The 21,675-nt window shown below is 48.8% G+C and overlaps 1 protein-coding gene across 1 annotated transcript; it reads left to right on the top strand.

Annotated features, from left to right (window-relative positions):
• The first annotated feature begins 231 nt into the window (after nucleotides 1-231).
• Nucleotides 232-21,382, top strand: LOC115479306 (carboxypeptidase N subunit 2-like). Its single transcript, XM_030217171.1, has 2 exons — nucleotides 232-363; nucleotides 18,640-21,382. The coding sequence occupies exon 2, from the start codon at nucleotides 18,644-18,646 to the stop codon at nucleotides 21,179-21,181; it is 2,538 nt and encodes an 845-aa protein (XP_030073031.1). The 5' UTR covers nucleotides 232-363; nucleotides 18,640-18,643; the 3' UTR covers nucleotides 21,182-21,382.
• Nucleotides 21,383-21,675: the final 293 nt, after the last annotated feature.

A 21,675-nucleotide genomic window follows, 5' to 3' on the forward strand; every position in this document is an offset into this window, starting at 1 on the left:
GGGATACTCCAGAACCAGCCTCAGAAATGCTTTCCTGTGGTATTGCACCACAAATGAAAAGTCTTGCAGAATGTTTATCTCCCATCTTTTCCTAAGTTCTGAGTAAGAAAGTTCACAGGAGGAGACTTGTACATGTTTTTGAGACTGTCTTATCTGTCTGCTACAGATGTCATACAATGCTTAGAGCCCTGAGTGCCCTAGTGACAGGGAAGGGATGAGCTATGGAAGATAGTTGCAGTCACAGGAGGGAGTCTGTGTAAAACCACATTTAACTATCCCGAGACATTCCCCCATCATTTTTCAGGTTTAGACTGTCTGAGCAGCGGACCTCCGTCTGAGGACTGAAGGTCTCCTTCAAGCCAGGTAACTTGTTCATTCTGCCCTTTTCCTCTCTGTTCTATCTTTCAAAAAGTGGAGGAGTGGCCTAGTGCTTATGGTGGTGGACTTTGGTCCTGGGGAGCTGAGGAACTGAGTTCAATTCCCACTTCAGGCACAGGCAGCTCCTTATGACTCTGGGCAAGTCACTTAACCCTCCATTGCCCCATGTAAGCCGCATTGAGCCTGCCATGAGTGGGAAAGCGCAGGGTACAAATGTAACAAAAATAAAATAGATACTATTGGAGATTCTACATGGAATGTTGCTATTCTACTAGCAACATTCCATGTAGAAGGCTGCGCAGGCTTCTGTTTGACGTCAGACTCACAGAAGCAGAAGCCTGCGTGGCCACATTGGTGATCTGCAAGGGCTGACTTCTAGTGGAATAGCAACATTCCATGTAGAATCTCAAATAGTAGCAACAGTGGAGGAGTGGCCTAGTGGTTAGGGTGGTGGACTTTGGTCCTGGGGAACTGAGTTTGACTCCCACTTCAGGCACAGGCAGCTCCTTGTGACTCTGGGCAAGTCACATAACCCTCCATTACCCCATGTAAGCTGCATTGAGCCTGCCATGAGTGGGAAAGCGCAGGGTACAAATGTAACAAAAAAAAAGGTAACATATCAGACAGGGTAAGCGAAGACTCTCTAGCTGTCCTACTTATTTAGACAGAAGGGGAACCATGAACGTTTCTGTAACCAGATGACGTAAAAGTAATTTCATAGTCATGGCATATTTTATTTGAATGGCATTGTTGTTCAAAAAGAGTCCAGGGGTGTTCTTGTGAAAAAGGATAGTGTGTTTGAATTTGAGTGAGTTGGGGGTGGGGGTGATCGCTTACACGGACTTTTGGGGGGAGATTTGACTGTGATCATGGAGTTTAGGGTCTGAGCTGTCCTGAGAAATGTCACAATAAATAAGAGAAAACTCAATCTGCAGGATTAATAATCCATGGATTGGAGGAGTAGCCTAGTGGTTAGTGCAGTGGACTTTGATCCTGGGGAACTGAGTTTGATTCCCACTGCAGCTCCTTGTGACTCTGGGCAAGTCACTTAACCCTCCATTGCCCCTGGTACAAAATAAGTAGCTAAATATATGTAAACCGCTTTGAATGTAGTTGCAAAAACCTCAGAAAGGCAGTACATCAAGTCACAGTTCCTTTTCCCTTATGACATCACAATATCACAAGTGAGCCAAGTATCGGGCAATCAAGCCATTGTGACATCACTGATGAGGTTGGCTCTTATTGGTAGAATGAGTGGAGGAGTAGCCTAGTGGTTAGTGCAGTGGACTTTGATCCTGGGGAACTGTTTTGGGCAATCAAGCCATTGTGACATCACTGATGAGGTTGGCTCTTATTGGTGGAATGAGTGGAGGAGTAGCCTAGTGGTTAGTGCAGCGGACTTTGATCCTGGGGAACTGAGTTCAATTCCCACTGCAGCTCCTTGTGACTCTGGGAAAGTCACTTTACCCTCCATTGCCCCTGGTACAAAATAAGTACCTGAATATATGTAAACCACTTTGAATGTAGTTGCAAAAACCTCAGAAAGGCAGTACATCAAGTCACAGTTCCTTTTCCCTTATGACATCACAATATCACAAGTGAGCCAAGTATCGGGCAATCAAGCCATTGTGACATCACTGATGAGGTTGGCTCTTATTGGTAGAATGAGTGGAGGAGTAGCCTAGTGGTTAGTGCAGTGGACTTTGATCCTGGGGAACTGTTTTGGGCAATCAAGCCATTGTGACATCACTGATGAGGTTGGCTGTTATTGGTGGAATGAGTGGAGGAGTAGCCTAGTGGTTAGTGCAGCGGACTTTGATCCTGGGGAACTGAGTTCAATTCCCACTGCAGCTCCTTGTGACTCTGGGAAAGTCACTTTACCCTCCATTGCCCCTGGTACAAAATAAGTACCTGAATATATGTAAACCGCTTTGAATGTAGTTGCAAAGAACCTGCGAAAGGCAGTATTTCAAGTCCCATTTCCCTTTCCCATAAAAGCAAAAAAGTCTCAGCAAGCTAATTGCTTTAACTTATCACCACTATTAAAACACATTACACTTAAATTTAAACTTTTGTCCTTTTAAAACAGATCTTCAGATATCTTGGCAAATATACTGCATTTCACTGAACTTCTTGTGCAGTATTGCTTATCATTCATATTTTTTCCTATTAAAACACTGATTGTTTATAAGTGTTTAAAAAAAAGAAACAATGAAGAAACTCTAGAACACCTTAGTAAATAGTGCCCTAAATACAGAACAAGAAACAAAACTCATAGTAACATAGTAAATGACGGCAGATAAAGACCTGAACGGTCCATCCAGTCTGCCCAACAAGATAAACTCATTTTACATGGTATGTGATACTTTATACCTGAGTTTGATTTGTCCTTGCCTTTCTCAGGGCACAGACCATAGAAATCTGCCCAGCACTGTTCCTGTACTAAAAGTTCTGAAGATTCTGGAATCCTAAAGAGTTACAAGATTCCGGAATCCCAATTAGTAGCAACATTCCATGTAGAACCCCTAAGAGTAACTTAGTAACATAGTAAATGATGGCAGATAAAGACCTGAACGGTCCATCCAGTCTGCTGAGGTGGAAGGAGGTGTTTCAGAGAGCTCTGCAGACTTCCAGTGGGAGGAGAGTGAGGCCTAACTCCCTCCCCAAGGATGTGGAGGGCCTCTGGGGAGCGTTCCCCAGGACAGGCCCAGGCCATGGGGCCTCTTGGGCTCAGGGACCAGAGGGTCAGGAAAAGCGGTCTCCTCCCTTGCAGTGCCGCAGGGAGGAGGGAAAGGAGCCCTGTGGATAGAAGAGGGCCAGACTCCAAGGGAGGAAGCCGGACTGGTACCCCCCTCACGGCCGCACGACGTCCAGCAGGTGAGGGGGGGAGAGAGCTGGCGGAGACCCTAGAGAAGAGCTGGTCTGAGAAGGAAAGAGTGGTAATGGAGATCTGTCAAGAGGCCCTGCCGGAGGTGGAGGAGGAAGGCAGTGAGGATAGTGACGATCTAGAGGAGGAAGAGCTTGTGGACTACTGCCAGGATCCAGAGGACCCGGCCAGTGGCATAATTAAAATGGTGAAGAGAATTAAAAGTACGGAGAAGGAGGTGGTGGACCTGGGGAAGCGAGTCAAAATGGCAAAAGCCCTGAGCAGGCTGGCCCCAGCAGAGCATCGCAAGACCTATATGAAAGAGGAAACCAGGCTGCTTAGGCTTCTCCAGAGAAAAGAACAGCTGCTGAGGGCCCTGAGGAAAGGCCCTGGAAATCCTCTGAGAGAACTCTATATCAACAGAGACAGGATGGCCTCGGGGGGACAGGCCCCGTCAGCCTCGGTACAGTGGAAGCAACAAACAGAGCAGGAAGGAATCAGCCCAGTCTTTGGACCCCAGAACATTGAAGCATCAGGGGAGCTGCCAGGAACTAGCACCCAAAATACATTGAAATTCATGCAATGCCTTGCTAGTCAGTCTGGGCCAATGCAGGCAGCTTCTGGAGTAAGCAGGACTGAAGGTGGGGCTGTGGAAGCCTCATTGAGAGCACCTGAGTGTGGGAGAACAGAACAGGAAAAAAACTTTAACACTAAGACTTTTCACATTGTTGAAACTGAGGCTGCAATTTCAGGAGAGAAACCTTTTTCCACAGAAGTGGTGGTGGAAGTTGAAACAGAGAACTTACCTGGAGAAGAGGAGGTTGTCCTGTTCCCATTGCCTGTAGTAGGAGCAGACGGCAAGGAAAAAATGCCTGGGAGGCCTCACCCACAAAGCTCTGAGGAGCAGGATGTTCCAGCCAATCAGCCTGCAGCAGGGCTAAGGACTGAAAGTGGAGATGTTCCAGCAGGGAGCTGCCTCTTAAAGGAGAATGCAGGAAGAAAGGCAGGTGAAGACAAGGAGTGGTTTTCCATAGAGAAAGCACAGGAGGCCACACAGTGTTCCCCACATAAAGGTTCAGAATGGCAAGGAACTGCACTGCCGGGTGGCGGGATGCCATGCCCGCCCAGCACATTGGAGCAGGAGGCGCCAGCCAATCGGGCTGGAGGAGCAGGGATGGCCGCAGAGGAGAATGCTACAGCGCAGGAGGATTCCCCATGTTTGGGAGAGCGAGTGGTGCTGGAGTGCGGGAAGCCACTCTTACTTTGCAAAACGGCAGAGCAGGAAGTCCCAACGAAGCAGGACGCCAGAGGGGAGACCAGTTCCCAGGAAAACAGCGGGCCCGCACAGGGAAAGCTGGAGCAGCACGTTGCAAGGAGGGACCCAGCACAGAGAGCAGGTTCCGGGGGGAAGGAGGGGGGGAGGAGCGGGAGGTGTTTGCCTTGCAGTGTGCGCCAGAAGGAAACTTGACTGGTACTTTTGACTTTGCAGTTGGCCAGGCTGCAGGGGTGCGAGCCAGGGGGGAGTGTTCGGGCCGGGAGGGGAGGGTTGGCTCGGTGGGCGGGGGAGGGGGTCAGGGGTATTGGGAGGGGAACAAGTATTTAGGGGAACCTGCTCTCACTGTCTCTAGCGAACGTGTTGAAGGGGACAATGGCAGGTTTTTTGCTGCAGGGGAAATGGTACAGAAGGACACTGTGAAGGCAGGGGATGTGCAAAGTCTGCTGATAGAAGGGAGAGAAGGGAGGGAGGCTGAGAGGGGAGGCAAGAGAGAGAGGGGGGGTACGGCGCAGCAGGAGCAGGGGGGTCTCAGTGCAGGAGATGGAGGAGGGGAACGGTGGGGGGGTGCTCCATCCTTTGCGGCGGTAGTAGGTGGGAGGGGCGGGCGCAGGGGGAATGGGGGGGCAGGAAGCATTGGGGAAGGATGGGGGGGAGGGTGGGGGGGGGCCAGGTTCCCAAAAGGAGGAATGTGATTCAGTTAAGGTGGGTGGGGGAGGGGGGATGCCAAGTAGGGATGAGGCCTTGAAGTTGGTCCTGGGTTTAGGATTTCTCCCAGAGGACCTCTATGCCTGTATCCACCCGGTGAATATCCCAGAGTATGATGTTAGTTTTCTGACCCAGCGAGGCATGGAGGTCTTCTGGGAGAAATACGAGGGGGTAAGGGGGAAAGGGGATTGGAGAAACTTTAGGGCCGTACCGATCAGCAGACCTGACCTGGTGCAGGTAACCCTGCTGGTCCGAAATGAATCCATTTCAGGGGCAGACCTGGCCTTCTGGCTACAGCGGTACGCAGAATTGCATACCCCCTTGTCCAAACTCCCTGACCCCAGTAGGGTGTGGGCGGGAGGATGGTGTGCGCAGGTTAGGCTGAAGCAGGCAGGACACGTGACCCAGCACATTCCCTCTGCGGCGTTCATTGGCAGGGATCGGATCCTCTGCTTTTACAAGGGGCAGCCGCGGCAATGTCACAAGTGCGGGTCATTCAGACATTTTAGTATGTCGTGCCCAGTACGGCAGTGTGGGAAGTGCGGGTCTAAGGAGCATCCTACGGAGTCTTGTGCATCTATCCGGTGTAATTTGTGTGGGGGTCTGGGGCATGCATTCAGAGCTTGCCCTTGGGCCTCCCATAACGGGGGAGAGGAGGACATGGGAGGGGGCGGTCCAGTTCAGAGGGAGAGGGGGGGAGTGAATGTAGGGCGAGATCAGGTTCCCGGGGTGGGGGGGAAAGGAGCTGCGGAGGGACAGGGAGTGGGAGGTGGGGAAGGGTTGGGGGAAGGGCGGAAGCGGCAGGACGGGGCAGATGAGGGTTGGACGCGGGTGTCAAAAAAACAACGGAAGGTGACGGGGGTACGGGAGGAAGGGGGAGGGGAGGCAGGAATGGGGATAGAACAGATTTAGGGGATTGGAAGATGAGGGAGGGGGTGACGAACTGGCAGGAGAGGAAGGAGAGGATGGGATGAGCCGGCAGGATGGGTTGGACAGCATGGCAGACGCTGGAAAGGGAACAGCGGGTAAAAGGAAGAAGAAGAAGAGGGAGAAGGTTTTGAGGGACGAAGAGGAGGAAATGGTAGTGGAGGAGGTCGGGGAGGTGGGGGGCAGATTGGGGGGGGCTGAAGGGAGGGTGGGGGAGAAAAGGAGGGTAGGACAGGAGGCAGGGATGAAGGCAAGAGAGGAGAGGGAGGATGGGCTGGAGGCAGGATTGATGGAGGGGGTCGAAAAAGGGGCAGAAGGGGCGGGAGAGGAGGCAGGGGGGGGAGAGTCAGTGGACGACTCCCAAGGAGGGAGGGAGGTGGGCGAAGAAAAGAGGAAGAAGGGGAGGAAGAAAGTAAGGAATGGGGGGGGGGGTTTTGAGCTAGGGGGCCGGGACTGGGCGGACGAGGAAGGGGAGGGTGAAGGGGAAGGGATCCCTGGAGGTAGTATGGAGCAGAGGGAAGGTAGCCAGGAGGGCGGGGGGTATGGAACGGCACAATGATGGCTGGACTGCTGTTAACATTCGCCACACTTAATGTGGCTAGTGTCGCCTCCCAGAGGGCGAGATGCTTGGCGTTCGATGGCCTCTCTGCCGTGGTGGCGGACTGTTTTCTTCTGCAGGAGACCAGGCTGCGAACGCTGGAGGAGGTTCGGCGGGCAAAGCAGGCCTGGAGATGGGGGCCCTCTATTTGGGGTCTGGCAGGGGAACGGTATGGGGGGATAGGCATCCTCTTCAAAACATTTAAAGTAGAGATCCAGAGGGTTGTGGAGCTGGGAATTGGGAGGTGTCTGGTGTTAGATATGAGATTGCGGGGGGTGGCTTTGCGGGTGATTAACATCTACGGGCCGCAAAGCAAACGGGGAAGGGCAGCACTGTTTGGGAAAATTCGGCCGTACCTTTACACCTCACGGCAGCTAGTTTGGGGGGGGGGATTTTAACACAGTCCTGAGGAAGGAGGATAGGGGGGGGAGGGCGGCGCAAGTAGGTTACGATGGGGTACGGCTAGCAGGGATCATGAAGGGAGCGGGATTGGTGGACGCGCACATAGAGTTTGGTGGTGGGACGCAGGGTTTCACTTTTGCCCGGGGCACTTGTAGAAGTAGAATTGACCGGTTTTTAGTTCGGGGAGGGGCGTGTGGGAAGGCACCAAGGGTGGTAGAGGTTGATTTCTCAGACCACAAGATGGTGCTGGTCGAGCTGGGGGGAGGGGGGATTCACGGATTGGGGAAAGGATTGTGGCGTTAAATCAGAAATGGTTGAGGGAGGGGGTGTTGTACCAGGAGTATCTGGAGTTTCTGGCAGACCAGGTATCCATTCAGGGTGTCTTCCCTTCCCTAGGAGACTGGTGGGAAGTTTTGAAACACCGCACCAGGGGGTTCTTTCTCCGTCAGGCGAGGAGGCAGGGGAGGGAGGTCACCCGGCTAGGAACTGCTCTGAGGAAGCGAAGGGACAATTTGATTTCCAGGGGTGGGAAGAGGGAGGACATTGAGGCCTTGCAGCAGGAGGTGGAACGGGTACAATACAATCGGTACTCTTCCCTCGTCTATGAGCGGGACTTCGGGAAGCTGCTCAGCCCGAACCCTTATGACTGCTGTAAGGAAAGAAGGGAGAGGAGGGTGGTAGAGGGGTTAAGGGATGAGGGGGGGACGCTCCAGCAGTCTAGGGAAGGTATCTTGCAGGTGGTGGGGACCACTTTGGGCGGGTCTTTTTCGACCAACAGTTGGGGGAGGAGGCCATGGCGAGGTACATTGAGGAAACCCCAGGGGTGGGTAAGGGGGGGCCTCATCTTCGGGCCTTGCTGCGGCCGTGGACGCTGCGGGAGGTACAGGAGGCCATTGGGGCCTTGCGGCGCAGGACGGCGCCGGGGCCAGACGGACTCCCGGCAGAGTTCTACCAGCGGTTTAGGGATCAGTTGGCGCCAGTCTTGTTGGCAATCTGGGAGGCGGCACGAACAGGGGGATCCTTGCCTGAGTCGATGGGGGCATCAGCTTTGGTCCTCCTTAGCAAAGGCAAGGACCCCCAGGATGTGGCAAATTGGCGGCCGATTGCACTTCTGAACACCGACCGGAAGATCTTCGCTCACATGCTCCTTGCCCGCATGAGGAAGATCTCCGGGGAAGTGCTGGCGGCCCCGCAGGGGTGTGGGGTCCCGGGAAGGGGGGTGCTAGAGGCAGTGGCCTGGGTGAGGGAGGGTCTGGAACGTAGTCGGGTGGGAGAGGGCAGGCTGGTCGTGGCCTTGGACCAGGACAAGGCTTTCGACCGAGTGCAGTGGGGTTTTTTATGGAAGGTCCTAGACCACTATGGATTCCCGGGGGAATGGATCGCGCAACTTCAGTTATTGTATGCGGGGGCGCGATTCTTTCCCCTGGTGAATGGATGGAGGGGGGCGGAGGTGGGGATCTCGGCGGGGGTGCGGCAGGGGTGCCCGTTGAGCCCCCTGCTGTACGCTTTCGCCATTGATCCCCTGGTGAGGAGGCTGGAAGGGGGGGGGGAGGACGGGCTCAGAGGAGTGGAGGTAGGCAAAGGGAATGTGTTGCGAGTCATCGCCTATGCGGACGATATCACCGTCTGGGTGGCGGATCGCAGGGAGGGGAGGAGGCTGCAGGAGATCCTTGCAGCATACTCCCAGGCTTCGGGGTCTCGGGTAAACCTGGGCAAGAGCACCAGCTTGTGGGTGGGGCCAGAGGGACGGCGGTTTAATTTAGGTGGAGGGTTCCCGGATGGGATAGAGAAAATGAGGGTTTTGGGAGTGTATTTTGGGGGAGGGGATTACGGGCGGGAAAATTGGGAACAAAGGATAGCGGAGGCGAGGGAGAAGGTGGACCGCTGGAAGGGGTGGCGGATGCCCATGGAGGACCGGGTCCGGTTGCTGAAGAGCCAGGTGGTCCCCATGTTCCTGTTCCTGAGCTACATCTGTCTCCTGCCGGAACGCTGTTTCACGGCAATTTACAGCGTGTTCTTTCAACTCCTGTGGGGGAACAGGATGAACCCAGTTCGACGTAATTTCACTTACCGGTCACGGGAGGAAGGGGGGGTGGGAATGGTAAACCCAGTCTTGCTATTCTCCTCCCTCTTCATCCAGTTTAACCTGGGGCGGGCGGGGGGTCTGAATGCCCCAGGATGGGTACACAGTGTTGTCCAGTGGTGGGAGGGATTCTGGGGTCCTTGGTTGGGGGGAGGTAGGGTGGGACGGTTGCGGAAAGGGTTCCCGGAGGGGGTAGGCTACTATAAATCTTTGATAAAGCTGGTTCGGCTGTGGGACATTACATGGGAGGAAGTTAGGGCAGGGCAGAGGGAGATCTGGGTGGAGCGGGTTCGCTCCCAACGCTTCTCCTCTCCCCTGGCTCTTAGGGATGCTCCAGAGCCCGTGCTGAGGCAGAGCCTGCGTTTTATTTCATCCAAACGCATCCCACACAAGTACAGGGACATTGCTTGGCTGTCCCTACATGGCAGGTTGTATGTTAGGGCAAACCTTCGGTGTAGGAACCAGCAGGACCGAGACTGCCCGAGGGGGGAGTGTGCTGGCCGGCTGGAGACCATGGACCACTTCCTGAAGGAGTGTCCATTCTCCGTAGCGGTTTGCCGGAGAGTGGCTGCCTTGCTGGCCATCCCCAGCTTCACGTCCTACACCTATGCGGACTGGGTGTATGGGAGGCAGGGGGAGACGGGGCGGCTAGAGCCAGGTACCGCCTTTCTAATCTCAGTTATCATCAGATACTGCCTATGGATGGCTCGCTGCGGGGTGTCCCTGGGCCAGGAGTGCAGGTCTGCTGAGCAGGTCTCCTGGGACGTTGTCCGAGCTGTCCAGGAAGTGGCCCGATGGGAACGGGTGGAGGTGGGGGTAAAGACCTTTGGGGTTTGGTGGAAGCATGTACGCTTGAAGTTGAGTTGAATGTTTGGGGGGGTTGGGGGGGGAACGGTTTTTTGTGTAAAATTTGCATTTTTGTATAAAAGTATAGAGGGGCTGGCTTTATAACTGCACAGTGTAATGTATTGAAATTTGATTTTCCGCTTTCATTTAATAAAGGAATTCTCCAGTCTGCCCAACAAGATAAACTCATTTTACATGGTATGTGATACTTTATACCTGAGTTTGATTTGTCCTTGCCTTTCTCAGGGCACAGACCATAGAAATCTGCCCAGCACTGTTCCTGTACTAAAAGTTCTGAAGATTCTGGAATCCTAAAGAGTTACAAGATTCCGGAATCCCAATTAGTAGCAACATTCCATGTAGAACCCCTAAGAGTAACTTAGTAACATAGTAAATGACGGCAGATAAAGACCTGAACGGTCCATCCAGTCTGCCCAACAAGATAAACTCATTTTACATGGTATGTGATACTTTATACCTGAGTTTGATTTGTCCTTGCCTTTCTCAGGGCACAGACCATAGAAATCTGCCCAGCACTGTTCCTGTACTAAAAGTTCTGAAGATTCTGGAATCCTAAAGAGTTACAAGATTCCGGAATCCCAATTAGTAGCAACATTCCATGTAGAACCCCTAAGAGTAACTTAGTAACATAGTAAATGACGGCAGATAAAGACCTGAACGGTCCATCCAGTCTGCCCAACAAGATAAACTCATTTTACATGGTATGTGATACTTTATACCTGAGTTTGATTTGTCCTTGCCTTTCTCAGGGCACAGACCATAGAAATCTGCCCAGCACTGTTCCTGTACTAAAAGTTCTGAAGATTCTGGAATCCTAAAGAGTTACAAGATTCCGGAATCCCAATTAGTAGCAACATTCCATGTAGAACCCCTAAGAGTAACTTAGTAACATAGTAAATGACGGCAGATAAAGACCTGAACGGTCCATCCAGTCTGCCCAACAAGATAAACTCATTTTACATGGTATGTGATACTTTATACCTGAGTTTGATTTGTCCTTGCCTTTCTCAGGGCACAGACCATAGAAATCTGCCCAGCACTGTTCCTGTACTAAAAGTTCTGAAGATTCTGGAATCCTAAAGAGTTACAAGATTCCGGAATCCCAATTAGTAGCAACATTCCATGTAGAACCCCTAAGAGTAACTTAGTAACATAGTAAATGATGGCAGATAAAGACCTGAACGGTCCATCCAGTCTGCCCAACAAGATAAACTCATTTTACATGGTATGTGATACTTTATACCCGAGTTTGATTTGTCCTTGCCTTTCTCAGGGCACAGACCGTAGAAATCTGCCCAGCACTGTTCTTGTACTAAAAGTTCTGAAGATTCTGGAATCCTAAAGAGTTACAAGATTCCGGAATCCCAATTAGTAGCAACATTCCATGTAGAACCCCTAAGAGTAACTTAGTAACATAGTAAATGATGGCAGATAAAGACCTGAACGGTCCATCCAGTCTGCCCAACAAGATAAACTCATTTTACATGGTATGTGATACTTTATACCTGAGTTTGATTTGTCCTTGCCTTTCTCAGGGCACAGACGGTATAAGTCTGCCCAGTACTGTACTGTTTTTGTACTAAGTTCTGAAGCTAACATTGAAGCCCCTTAAAATTCACACTCTAGCCCATCCCTATCTATTCAGTCAGGATCAGGGCGTAGACCGTAGAAGTCTGCCCAGCACCGGTTTTGCTTCCCAATTACCAGCGTCGCCACCCGATCTCCGCTAAGATTCCGTGGATCCATTCCTCCTAAACTCAATGCTACTTTCTGTTGTTACATGTCCATAGCTTTAAGCATAAAAACTGCTGATTGCTCGCAGCGGGATTTAGCGTCATTACTAATCAGCTTTGATGCGGAAAAAGCTTTTGATAAGGTTCATTGGGATTTCCTTTTTGTAACTTTAGAACGTTATGGATTCTCTGGGTGGTTTGTTGAAGCAATCCGTGTATTATATGCTAATCCCAGTGCAACATTATTGGTGAATGGTCTTGAATCGGAGAGTTTTCCGATCCAGCGGGGTACTAGGCAGGGGTGTCCTTTATCTCCACTTCTCTTTGTTTAGTCTTAGATCCCCTTATTAGAGATATTATGGTGAATCCCGTGATCCGGGGAGTTCGTGTGGGCTCTCAAATGTTCAAGGTCTCAGCTTTCGCAGATGATCTCTTGGTACATCTCACGAATCCGAGGGAGTCGTTGGAGGCGTTGTTAGAGACGTTTCGAGAATATGGAGACTATGCGGGTTTTCGGTTAAATTTAGACAAATCTGAAGTTTTGGCTACCCCAGCAGTACAACAGTGGAACTGGGGACCAGAGTTCCCATTGCGGTGGGCTACTGAGTCTTTTAAATATCTAGGCATTCGGCTTGTCATGAATACCTCTGAACTTTACCAAATAAATGTTAAGATCTTGCTAGAGGACACTAAGGCTAAGTTGGATGCTTGGATGCATCTCCCTTTGTCGTTAACGGGCCGCATAAATTTGATAACGATGGTTTTATTTCCTCGTTGGCTGTATGTTTTACAAATTTTGCCTCTTCGATTGCTGCAGAAAGATCTGAAACGGGTAACGCGACTTTTTAGTCGTTTTTGTTGGGCGGGGAAAAAACCTAAAGTAAATCAGGATTTATTAGTTGGGAGTTGGAGACAGGGTGGTATAGGTTTCCCAGATTTGTTCTTATACAATCAAGCATGTTTGCTGCGCCATCTGGGGGACTGGTTGGAATCCACTCAATTTTATACACCCACAACCTTAGAGCAAGCTTTATTTGCCCCTTACGATATAATGGCGCTTCTGCACCTGCCTCATACCAAAATACCCCCCAGGCTTAAAAATAGTGTTTTGTTGCAGCCGCTTCGTGAGGTGTGGCATTGGTGGGTGCGTCATTTAGGGGGAAAACCCCATATCACTGACTTATTACCAATTATGGGTTATGTCATGTTTCTAGCAGGAATGGACAATCCGATTTTTGGCATCTGGGCGCAGAAGGGAATTGTGCAATTAGAGCATTTGTTGCAGGATGATGGGGAGGTGTTGCCATTTGAAGCTATACAGGACAGGGTGGGAGTGGCCTGGGGTAATAGGTTTGCATTTGCACAAGTCAAGCATTATATGAGGTCCTTGCATCAGGCCTCCTTAAGGGGTCGTTGGGGGAACCGGATCCGTGGTTTTTTTTGAAGAGCTGGTACCTGTTAGGCATTTGGTCTCTGATTTGTATGGGGCTCTGGTTCGGCGTATACCACAGAGAAGATATGAGGGCCTCAAGCATAAATGGGAGCAAGATCTGGGATATTCCTTGACATCATGGAATGTGGAGGCTACTTTGCTAGGATTAAGGCGGTTAGTAAAGGATGAAAGATTAAGAGAATGTGGGTACAGGATAGTCCTTCGGGGTTATATGTCCACAGCGCAACGAGCTCATGTGTTGGGTTTGGTTAGTACTGCCTGTTCCAAATGTGGGGGGGTTCCAGGCTCCTTCTACCATGCATTGTGGCAATGCCCAAAAGTGCGTGCATTTTGGCAGCGGATACGAGGGTATCTGATCAGACTAGGATATAAAATACAGGGAACAGAGGGTCAGTTTTTGCTTGATCGACCAAGAGCTTTTTCCCCTTTGTGTGCTCCAGCAACTCTGTTATGTAGAAAGTTGTGTTTGGTAGCGCGAAAGTGTATAATGCAATATTGGACCTCGCCGGAAGCGCCTGCCTACTGGCATTGGCGCAATCAGGTGCACCATTTAGCTTCTTGGGAGGCTAGAGATTCAAAATTATCGCCTAAACGTAGGAAACAATTTCTTCAGATATGGATGCCTTATCTTCAGGTGCTCAGCCCAAGGGGTAGAAGCTTGCTTATTAATGCTCATTGAGGATGGTATGACATGGTTCTGATGTATTTACTTGTAACCACTCAGTTAGCAGTAAGAAGGTTCCCGAGACTAAGTACTAGGGGGGAGGAGGGGTTGGGGGGGTTGGAGGGGGTGTGTGGGGGGGGGAGGGAACTTTACATGTTGTATAGTTTAACCGTGGTATGTATGTATGATGTTATGAGTATGTTACGTTGTTTACCTTTGTTATAACAATTAATAAAACTTAAATTTAAAACAAAACAAAAAAAAACAAACAAAAAAAAAAACTGCTGATTGTTCCAAAGTCCCTGTTAAAATGGCTCTCCCAGTTGTCAGCCTGTACTTACAGTTCCTGGGAACGGAGGGTAACAATCTCCTGTGGGTTTAGCAGAAGGCTGCTGACTAAAAGCTTTGACAATCCTGAGGGGGGTCTCACTGGTTCACATTCGTAACCAATCTTTAAATTTTTGGTTTCGGCTGAAAGTGTTTAGACAGTTTCAACAGAAAAACAAAAGCAAACCTTGACCTCCAGAAACATTTTTGCTGTTCTAATTTTATTCGCTTACTTCACCGATTAGCGAACTGAATATCGCTGCTAACCAGTTAAGTGCTGGTTCCACCCTAGCTCTGCCCCTGACCACTAACCAAACACTGCTGTGGCACTAAGAGGCTCATTTTAGAAAGAGAAAAACATCTAAAAAGTGGAATAAAGCAGCATTTGGATGTCTTTCTCACAAAAAACAAAATTGAAACCTATTTTTAAGTGTTTTTCTATGAAGTCCGTCAGAAGTGCATTCAAATCACAAGGGGGAATGTGGGGGGGGGGGGGGGGGGGGGGGGCGTTTCAAAGGCAGGGTTAGGGCCTAACACTTGGATGTTTTACAGCCATAATGGAACAAAATAAAACCGTCCAGGACTAAAACCAAGATGTTTTGGTCTAGATTTGTTTTTAGAATGGATAAGGCACGAAAAGGTGCCCTCAATGACCACTGAAGAGAATTAGGGGTGACCCTTCAATATCCCCCCAATGGTCACTGACCTCTTCCCACCCTCCAAAAATGTGAATAAAAATATGACTTACCAACCTCTAAGACAGCCTTAAAGTCAGGTCTAATTAGAGCAGCATCAGGTCCCTGGAGTAGTTTAGTGGTTGGTACAATACACAGTGGGGGACCCAGGTCCCTATTTCCCTCTACCTGTCACACTTGTGGTGGAAACTGTGACCCCTCGCAAAGTCACCAAAACCCTACTGTACCCACATATAGGTGCCCCTTTCACCCATAAGAGCTACTGTAGTGGTGTACAGTGGGGACAGTGGGATCTGGGTGGGTTTTGGAGGGCTCAGGGGACAAGATAAGGGAGCAAAGGTGAGATGTATGCCTGGGAGCATTTTTATGAAGTGCACAGAACAGTGGCGTAGCCAGACCTGACATTTTGGGTGGGCCCAAAACTAATATGGGTGGGTACCATCCCCGTAGCTAGGCATCACCCCTTCCTGTCCCTATCCCTCTTATCCATCCATCCCCGTAGCCCCGCATCAGCCCGTCCCTTCCCTACCCCCCCCCCAATCCATCCTCATAGCCTGGCATCAGCCCTTCCCTTCCCCCCCCCAATCCATCCTCATAGCCTGGCATCAGCCCTTCCCTTCTCTACCCCCCCAATCCATCCTCATAGCCTGGCATCAGCCCTTCCCTTCCCTCTCCCCATCTAACCTTCCCCGTAGCTTGGCATCAGCCCTTTCCTATCCCCCATCCTTCCCTACCCCCCAATCCATCCTCATAGCCCGGCATCAGCCCTTTCTCTTTCCTACCATCCATCCCATAGCTAGGCATCAGCCTACCCTACTCCCCACCCCTCCTTGTAGCCTAGCATCAGCCTTGTCCTACCTCCTACCCACCCCCCATAGTCTGGCATCTCCCCTCCTCCCACCCGGAAGCACACCAACATTAAATATAAAACCTTTTTTTTTTTTAATGTCTTGGGCACTGCAGAGACCAACCCCACTTTACATTACATATAAAACTTTTTTTTATTATTTTTTTAACTTGGGTACTGCAGAACCATCCCTACCCCAAAACCCACAGCAACATGAAAAATATACCTTTTTTTTTTTTAAACATTTTAACCTGGGCACTGAGCCCACCCCCACCCAGAAACCCACCAACAATAAGTTTTAATGGTGGGTTTCTGGGTGGGGGTAGGGTCTTCACTGCTAAGGGGGAAAAAAAGGTATATTTAATGATTAAATACATATTCCTCCCCCCACCAGACAGTGAAGAGCCCACCACCAGCATTACATTGTACATATAAAAAAAAAAAACCCTAAACATTTTACCTGGCAGCTGGGCTTATCTGTATGGGCTGCTGCTGCTGCTGCTTGGAGTTGGCAGTAAAGTAAAGGTACTCGATTCTGGAATGATCTCGATTCGAATTTCGATTTTCCCAAATTCCCATGTTTCAGGGCAGGGCCAGGGCAGGCTGAGCTCGCACCAACCCTGCGTGCCGTGCGTGCACGTGCAGCTATGCCCGCCCCTCAGATGCCAGTTGAGTTGCCACGAGCGAGCTCAGCGGACGGAGCTGAGGCCGAGTGGAGCGAGAGCAAGGCTGAGCACACCCGCCGCCGCGCACAGCCACGTCCGCTTAGGATGGAAAACAACGACGCGCTGATGTGACCTGCAACTTACTGGAGAGATGATAGATCAGCTGAGCGGCAGTGAGCGGGTGCCCGCGATGGGGCGACGTGTAGTACGCTAGGAGGCTGCTGCAGTCAGTGAGTGTGTGCGCTTGGGTGGTGGTGGGCGGGCCTGAGCTGAAATCAGGCTGGAAGGAACCTGGAGAGAGGAGAGCTGAGCCAGAGCGCGAGCGGGTGCCGTCTCTGCCATGGTACGCGCTGCTGCAGTTGCAGTGTGTGTGTGTGTGTGCGCTTGGGTGGGCGGGCCTGGGCCAAAATTGCCCGATACCTGGTTATAGTGCACGATATAGCCGGCTATTTCCTAGCCACTAACCAGCAATATTGAGAGGGAAATAGCTGGTTAACCTTCCGCTGAAGACGGGTGGAATATAAGAACATAAGAGTAGCCATACTAAGTCAGACCAATGGTCCAACTAGCCCAGTATCCTATTTCCAAACAGTGGCCAAAGCCAGGTCACAATACCTGGCAGCAGGGGCGTAGCCAGACCTCACGTTGGGAGCGTGCAGGACGTGAGGGGGAAGAAAAAGCAGGGCAGGCAATGTAGCAGTGCTGGACCCCTGCCAGCACAACCAGGGGCCAAGAGGAAATGGCCCCACGTAGCTACACCACTGCCTGGCAAAAACCCAATTAGTAGCAACATTCCATGCTACCAAATTCCAGGGCAAACAGTGGCTTCCCCATACCTGTCTCAATAGTAAACTATGGACTTTTCCTCCAGGAACTTGTCCAAACCTTTTTTAAAACCCAGATACACTAACTGCTGTTACCACATCCTCCGGCAAAGAGTTCCAGAGCTTAGGTATTCATCGAGTGGAGGAGTGGCCTAGTGGTTAGAGCACCGGTCTTGCAATTCAGAGGTGACCAGTTCAAATCCCACTGCTGTTCCTTGTGATCTGGGGCAGGTCACTTAACCCTCCACTGCCTCAGGTACAAACTTAGATGGTGAGCCCTCCTCAGACAGAGAAACATCCAGAGTACCTGAATGTAACTCACCTTGTGCTACTACTGAAAAAGGAATGAGTAAAATCTAAATAAATATTTGCTTGAAATGTGTTTCAATATAACTTCCTTTCTGAGAAGTTCTGAGAGAAGAGGACATTTCTCTGGTAACTGAACACTATTGTGCTCTGGGAACTTAAAAGATTGGGGTTTAAAGGAGGAATTGTAGGTTATTGATAGGCAGAATAAAAATATAAAAAGGCGGATAGTCGGCTCGAGGGCATTTAACCGGCCAGATGTTGATCTTGGCTGGTTAAATGCTTTTATAACCCATAAAATAAAGCGTTCCTCCTGACACATATTGTGCTTGTGTAAGTGTGACTGGCAGTTGGCTACAGGATTTCACAGACACTGGGGGGCAAAGGGGTAAGAGTAAACAGAAAAATTCTTTATTCCTGTGTTCTAACATACAAAAGCCTGTTTCATCACAGCTTAGTGAAGTGCTATCAGTGTCTCCTCAAACCTGAAGGAAGCAGCCTTACTAGAGCTGGCTTCTTTCTACACCCCAAATACCCCATGACTGTTCCAAACAAATGCAGTCCAACACAGGCTTACCTTTAGCCTGGACACACAACATCTGAGTCTTCAAGATAACTGAAAAATGTCCTACCTTGATTGTCTTTCCCACATCGACATTAGAGATATTAGCTTAAGGGCCATTCTGCTTCCTTGAGCCTCCCCCAGGTACTCTAGCCCAGCCAACTCCTTGGGAGGATTCCTTCTCTCACAGCCTTCCTCCAGGAGACCTCTGTTTTGCCCAAGGGCTTTTACTCCACGCTCACTGTTGAGCCCCGCCCTCCTGGTCAGGCAGCATAATGTCTCTATGCTACATTGGCTTTGCAGTTCAGCCTTTGACATGGCAGGTTTAGCACCACCTGCTGTACAGTGGCTGAAGTGTAACCTCAGTGAGGGAGTGTTTCTAGGGACGCCTCTCAATAGGTCACTCCCTCCCTCACAGCTTGCAACAGCATAATTGTATGTATGAAACTTGTGTTTTTCAGCAAGATGCATCTGGATTTCCTTATTTCATTTCTTCTATTTCTCGATCTTTCCATGTGTGCACCATCTTGTGAGAAAGAATATGAGTGTCCGAAAGAGTATCAGGATGTCTATGAAAAGAAAGAAATTACGCACATACCAAAGACGACCAGACCAGGTGTCACCGAAATGTTTTTTGTGCAAACTAGCATATCAGCCATCCCAACAGGAGCTTTCAGAAAAATGCCCGAGTTGGAAAGATTGTTCTTTATAAGCAACCAGATCAACACGATTGAAGCTGGTGCCTTCGACAACTTGCTGAAACTTCATGAGCTTGAGATATCGGCCAATACGGAGTTAGAGAAAGTGAAGGTAGGGGTCTTTAGAAACCTCGAACATCTGAGGAAGTTGATTCTCAAAAATAATAAAATCAGCATGATTGAGAAAGGAGTTTTTGATGCCCTGATGAATTTAGAAGAACTGTACCTAAATGTCAATGAAATTTCTTCTCTCCCTATGGGTATATTTGACCCTCTTTTTAATCTAACACTCTTACACTTGGCCAAGAATAAGATCACCAGTCTTTCAAAAGACTCTTTCGTTAACCTCCATAATCTAAAAGTGTTGAGGTTATATGACAATCAGCTCAGTGATCTTCCTGAGGGTCTTCTGGACAGTCAATCTGGTCTCAAAGAGCTCAGCCTCGCAAACAACAAAATCAAATCATTGCCAGCTTCCTTGTTGTCCAACCTGCCCCATCTGGAGAAACTTTTCTTAGAAAAAAACTTGATTGAGGAACTGCCAAACGAAATGTTTTTTGGTCTAAAATCTACGAAACAACTGAAGATGAATGAAAACCAGTTGCAAATGCTCCCAGTACTGGATTACATGCCTCTGCTCACTAATTTGGAGTTAAGTAATAACAATTTGACAACACTTCCAAATGAAGTCTTCAGGAACCTTACTTCTTTAGATAAGCTAATCCTTTCTAAAAACAAAATCACTTCTTTACCCAGTGGAATTTTTGTTGGTCTAAATAAAGTCTCTACACTGAATGTAGAACTGAATAATCTTAAATCCCTCGAGCCTGGGGTTTTCTCCTCTCTTCCAGCTTTGAAAACTCTGAATCTTCGTAACAACCAATTGGAAAGTATCCCTGAAGGACTTTTTGACAATTTGCCGAATCTTTCAACGTTGTTTCTAAGTGATAATCCCTGGCTATGTGACTGTCATTTGTACTATCTTCACAGCTGGATTCGAAATCATCAAGAAAAGGTGAAATCACACTCTAAAGTGACGTGTGAAAATCCTGAACACCTAAGGGGAAAATCTATTACTTCAGTACCAAAAGATCAGTTAATTTGCTTACCTGTTTCAGGCACAACATTTACAGCTTTAAGAACTGAGATGAGTACTAGGATGCTCATTTCTTCTGCACAAACTACTTTATTGACTGTCCCAATGCATACTACATCTATAAAAACAACTAGAAATCCTACAACTGAATTAATTGCTACAACTGTGAAGCCAAAACATCACAAAATTACAACAGTGATTCCCACAATCCTTCAAATCACTACAGCCATTACGCCTACAGCAGAAATCACTACTCTGTTAATAAGAACACCTCAACCAGTTACTACATCATTATCAACAACCCCTCAAGGCACTTCTACAGTAATACCAGCAATAGTTCGAATGACTAGTTCAGTAATACCTACAACATCTGAGATGAGTACTACTGCAATACCAACAACTTCTCAAGCTACTACTACAGTAATACCAACAACATTTCAAGTAACTAGTATAGTAATACCTACAACGTCTCAAATGAGTACTACTGCAATACCAACAACTTCTCAAGTTACGACTACAGTAATTCCAACAACAATTCCTATAACCTCTCAAGCTCCTACAACAGCAATTCTTACAACTCCTGAAATCACTACTACAGCAATTCCAACATCTTTGATGGAAGCACTTTCATCTACTAGTTTTGACCCAACCAGTATTGTTTCAAGTTCGGAGAGGTTTACCACAATGCTTAGCACAGTTCCCTCAACAATAAGGCATGAAAAAACAAGTACTGGGCTACCTCCATTTGAAACTACCACTGCAGGAGAAATGACTCTGCTGTCTTCAACCTCAAACTCAACTTTGGAACAAGTTCTATTTAAGACATCAACAGCCACCACCACCTATGCACTGGAAGCAACATCTACTTCTTTTGGAGCTTCACAGCCATCAACAATAAGTGGAACAAGCATAACTTTATTGACAAAATCCACACAATGGCAACCTATCACATTAGCAACCACACAGATAAATGCTGATGAATTCACTCCTTACCTCTTGGTTTCCTTACCTTCACGGTCACGAGCATGGATGTTTCCTTTAGGGGCCAATCTCCACTACTGTCAGTTGTTCCTGGTTTCATATTTGTCTATGCTGCTCGTGGAAATCTGCTGTGCTATGTTTTTATTGAAATTTGCATATACGCTTTACAAAGAAATTCAACATGAACAAGTGCCTGCAGACCCTGCAAAGCTACTAAATATACCCTAGGACTGAGAGGCTATAATAGCTGTTATTTTTTCCTCAGTGTTTCCAGTTAACTGTTCTGTTTGAAATGCAAGCATTTTGAACTGATGTCAGTTTCAATGTATATTGCATTTCTTCTGCATTCTATATATTATTACAGTGCTCAGATGTAATGATAATGAGCCAGAATCTATATAAGGCATGGCGAGTAGAACACATATATTGAAAAGATGAGTCTGACCACAGTGGTCCATTCCATGATAACATTAGACTACTGTAATGTCCTGTACAGTGGTCAAACCCAAAAGAGTTTGCATCAGCTGCAAGTAATAGAAGGCTGCAAGTAGCATGACCATATTACACCCTTCCTGCAAAAGGGTGGTAATGGCTACCAGTACCTTACAGGGCTAAAATTATGTTTGATTTTCAAGGCCCTCAGACAAAATGGGCCAGAGTACTTAAAGAATAAGTTAGCCCTTTATACACCTTTGAGACCTCAATGATCACCACTCTCTGTA

The sequence above is a fragment of the Microcaecilia unicolor genome, chromosome 10 (assembly GCF_901765095.1).
Source record: "Microcaecilia unicolor chromosome 10, aMicUni1.1, whole genome shotgun sequence".
Classification (NCBI taxonomy): domain Eukaryota; kingdom Metazoa; phylum Chordata; class Amphibia; order Gymnophiona; family Siphonopidae; genus Microcaecilia; species Microcaecilia unicolor.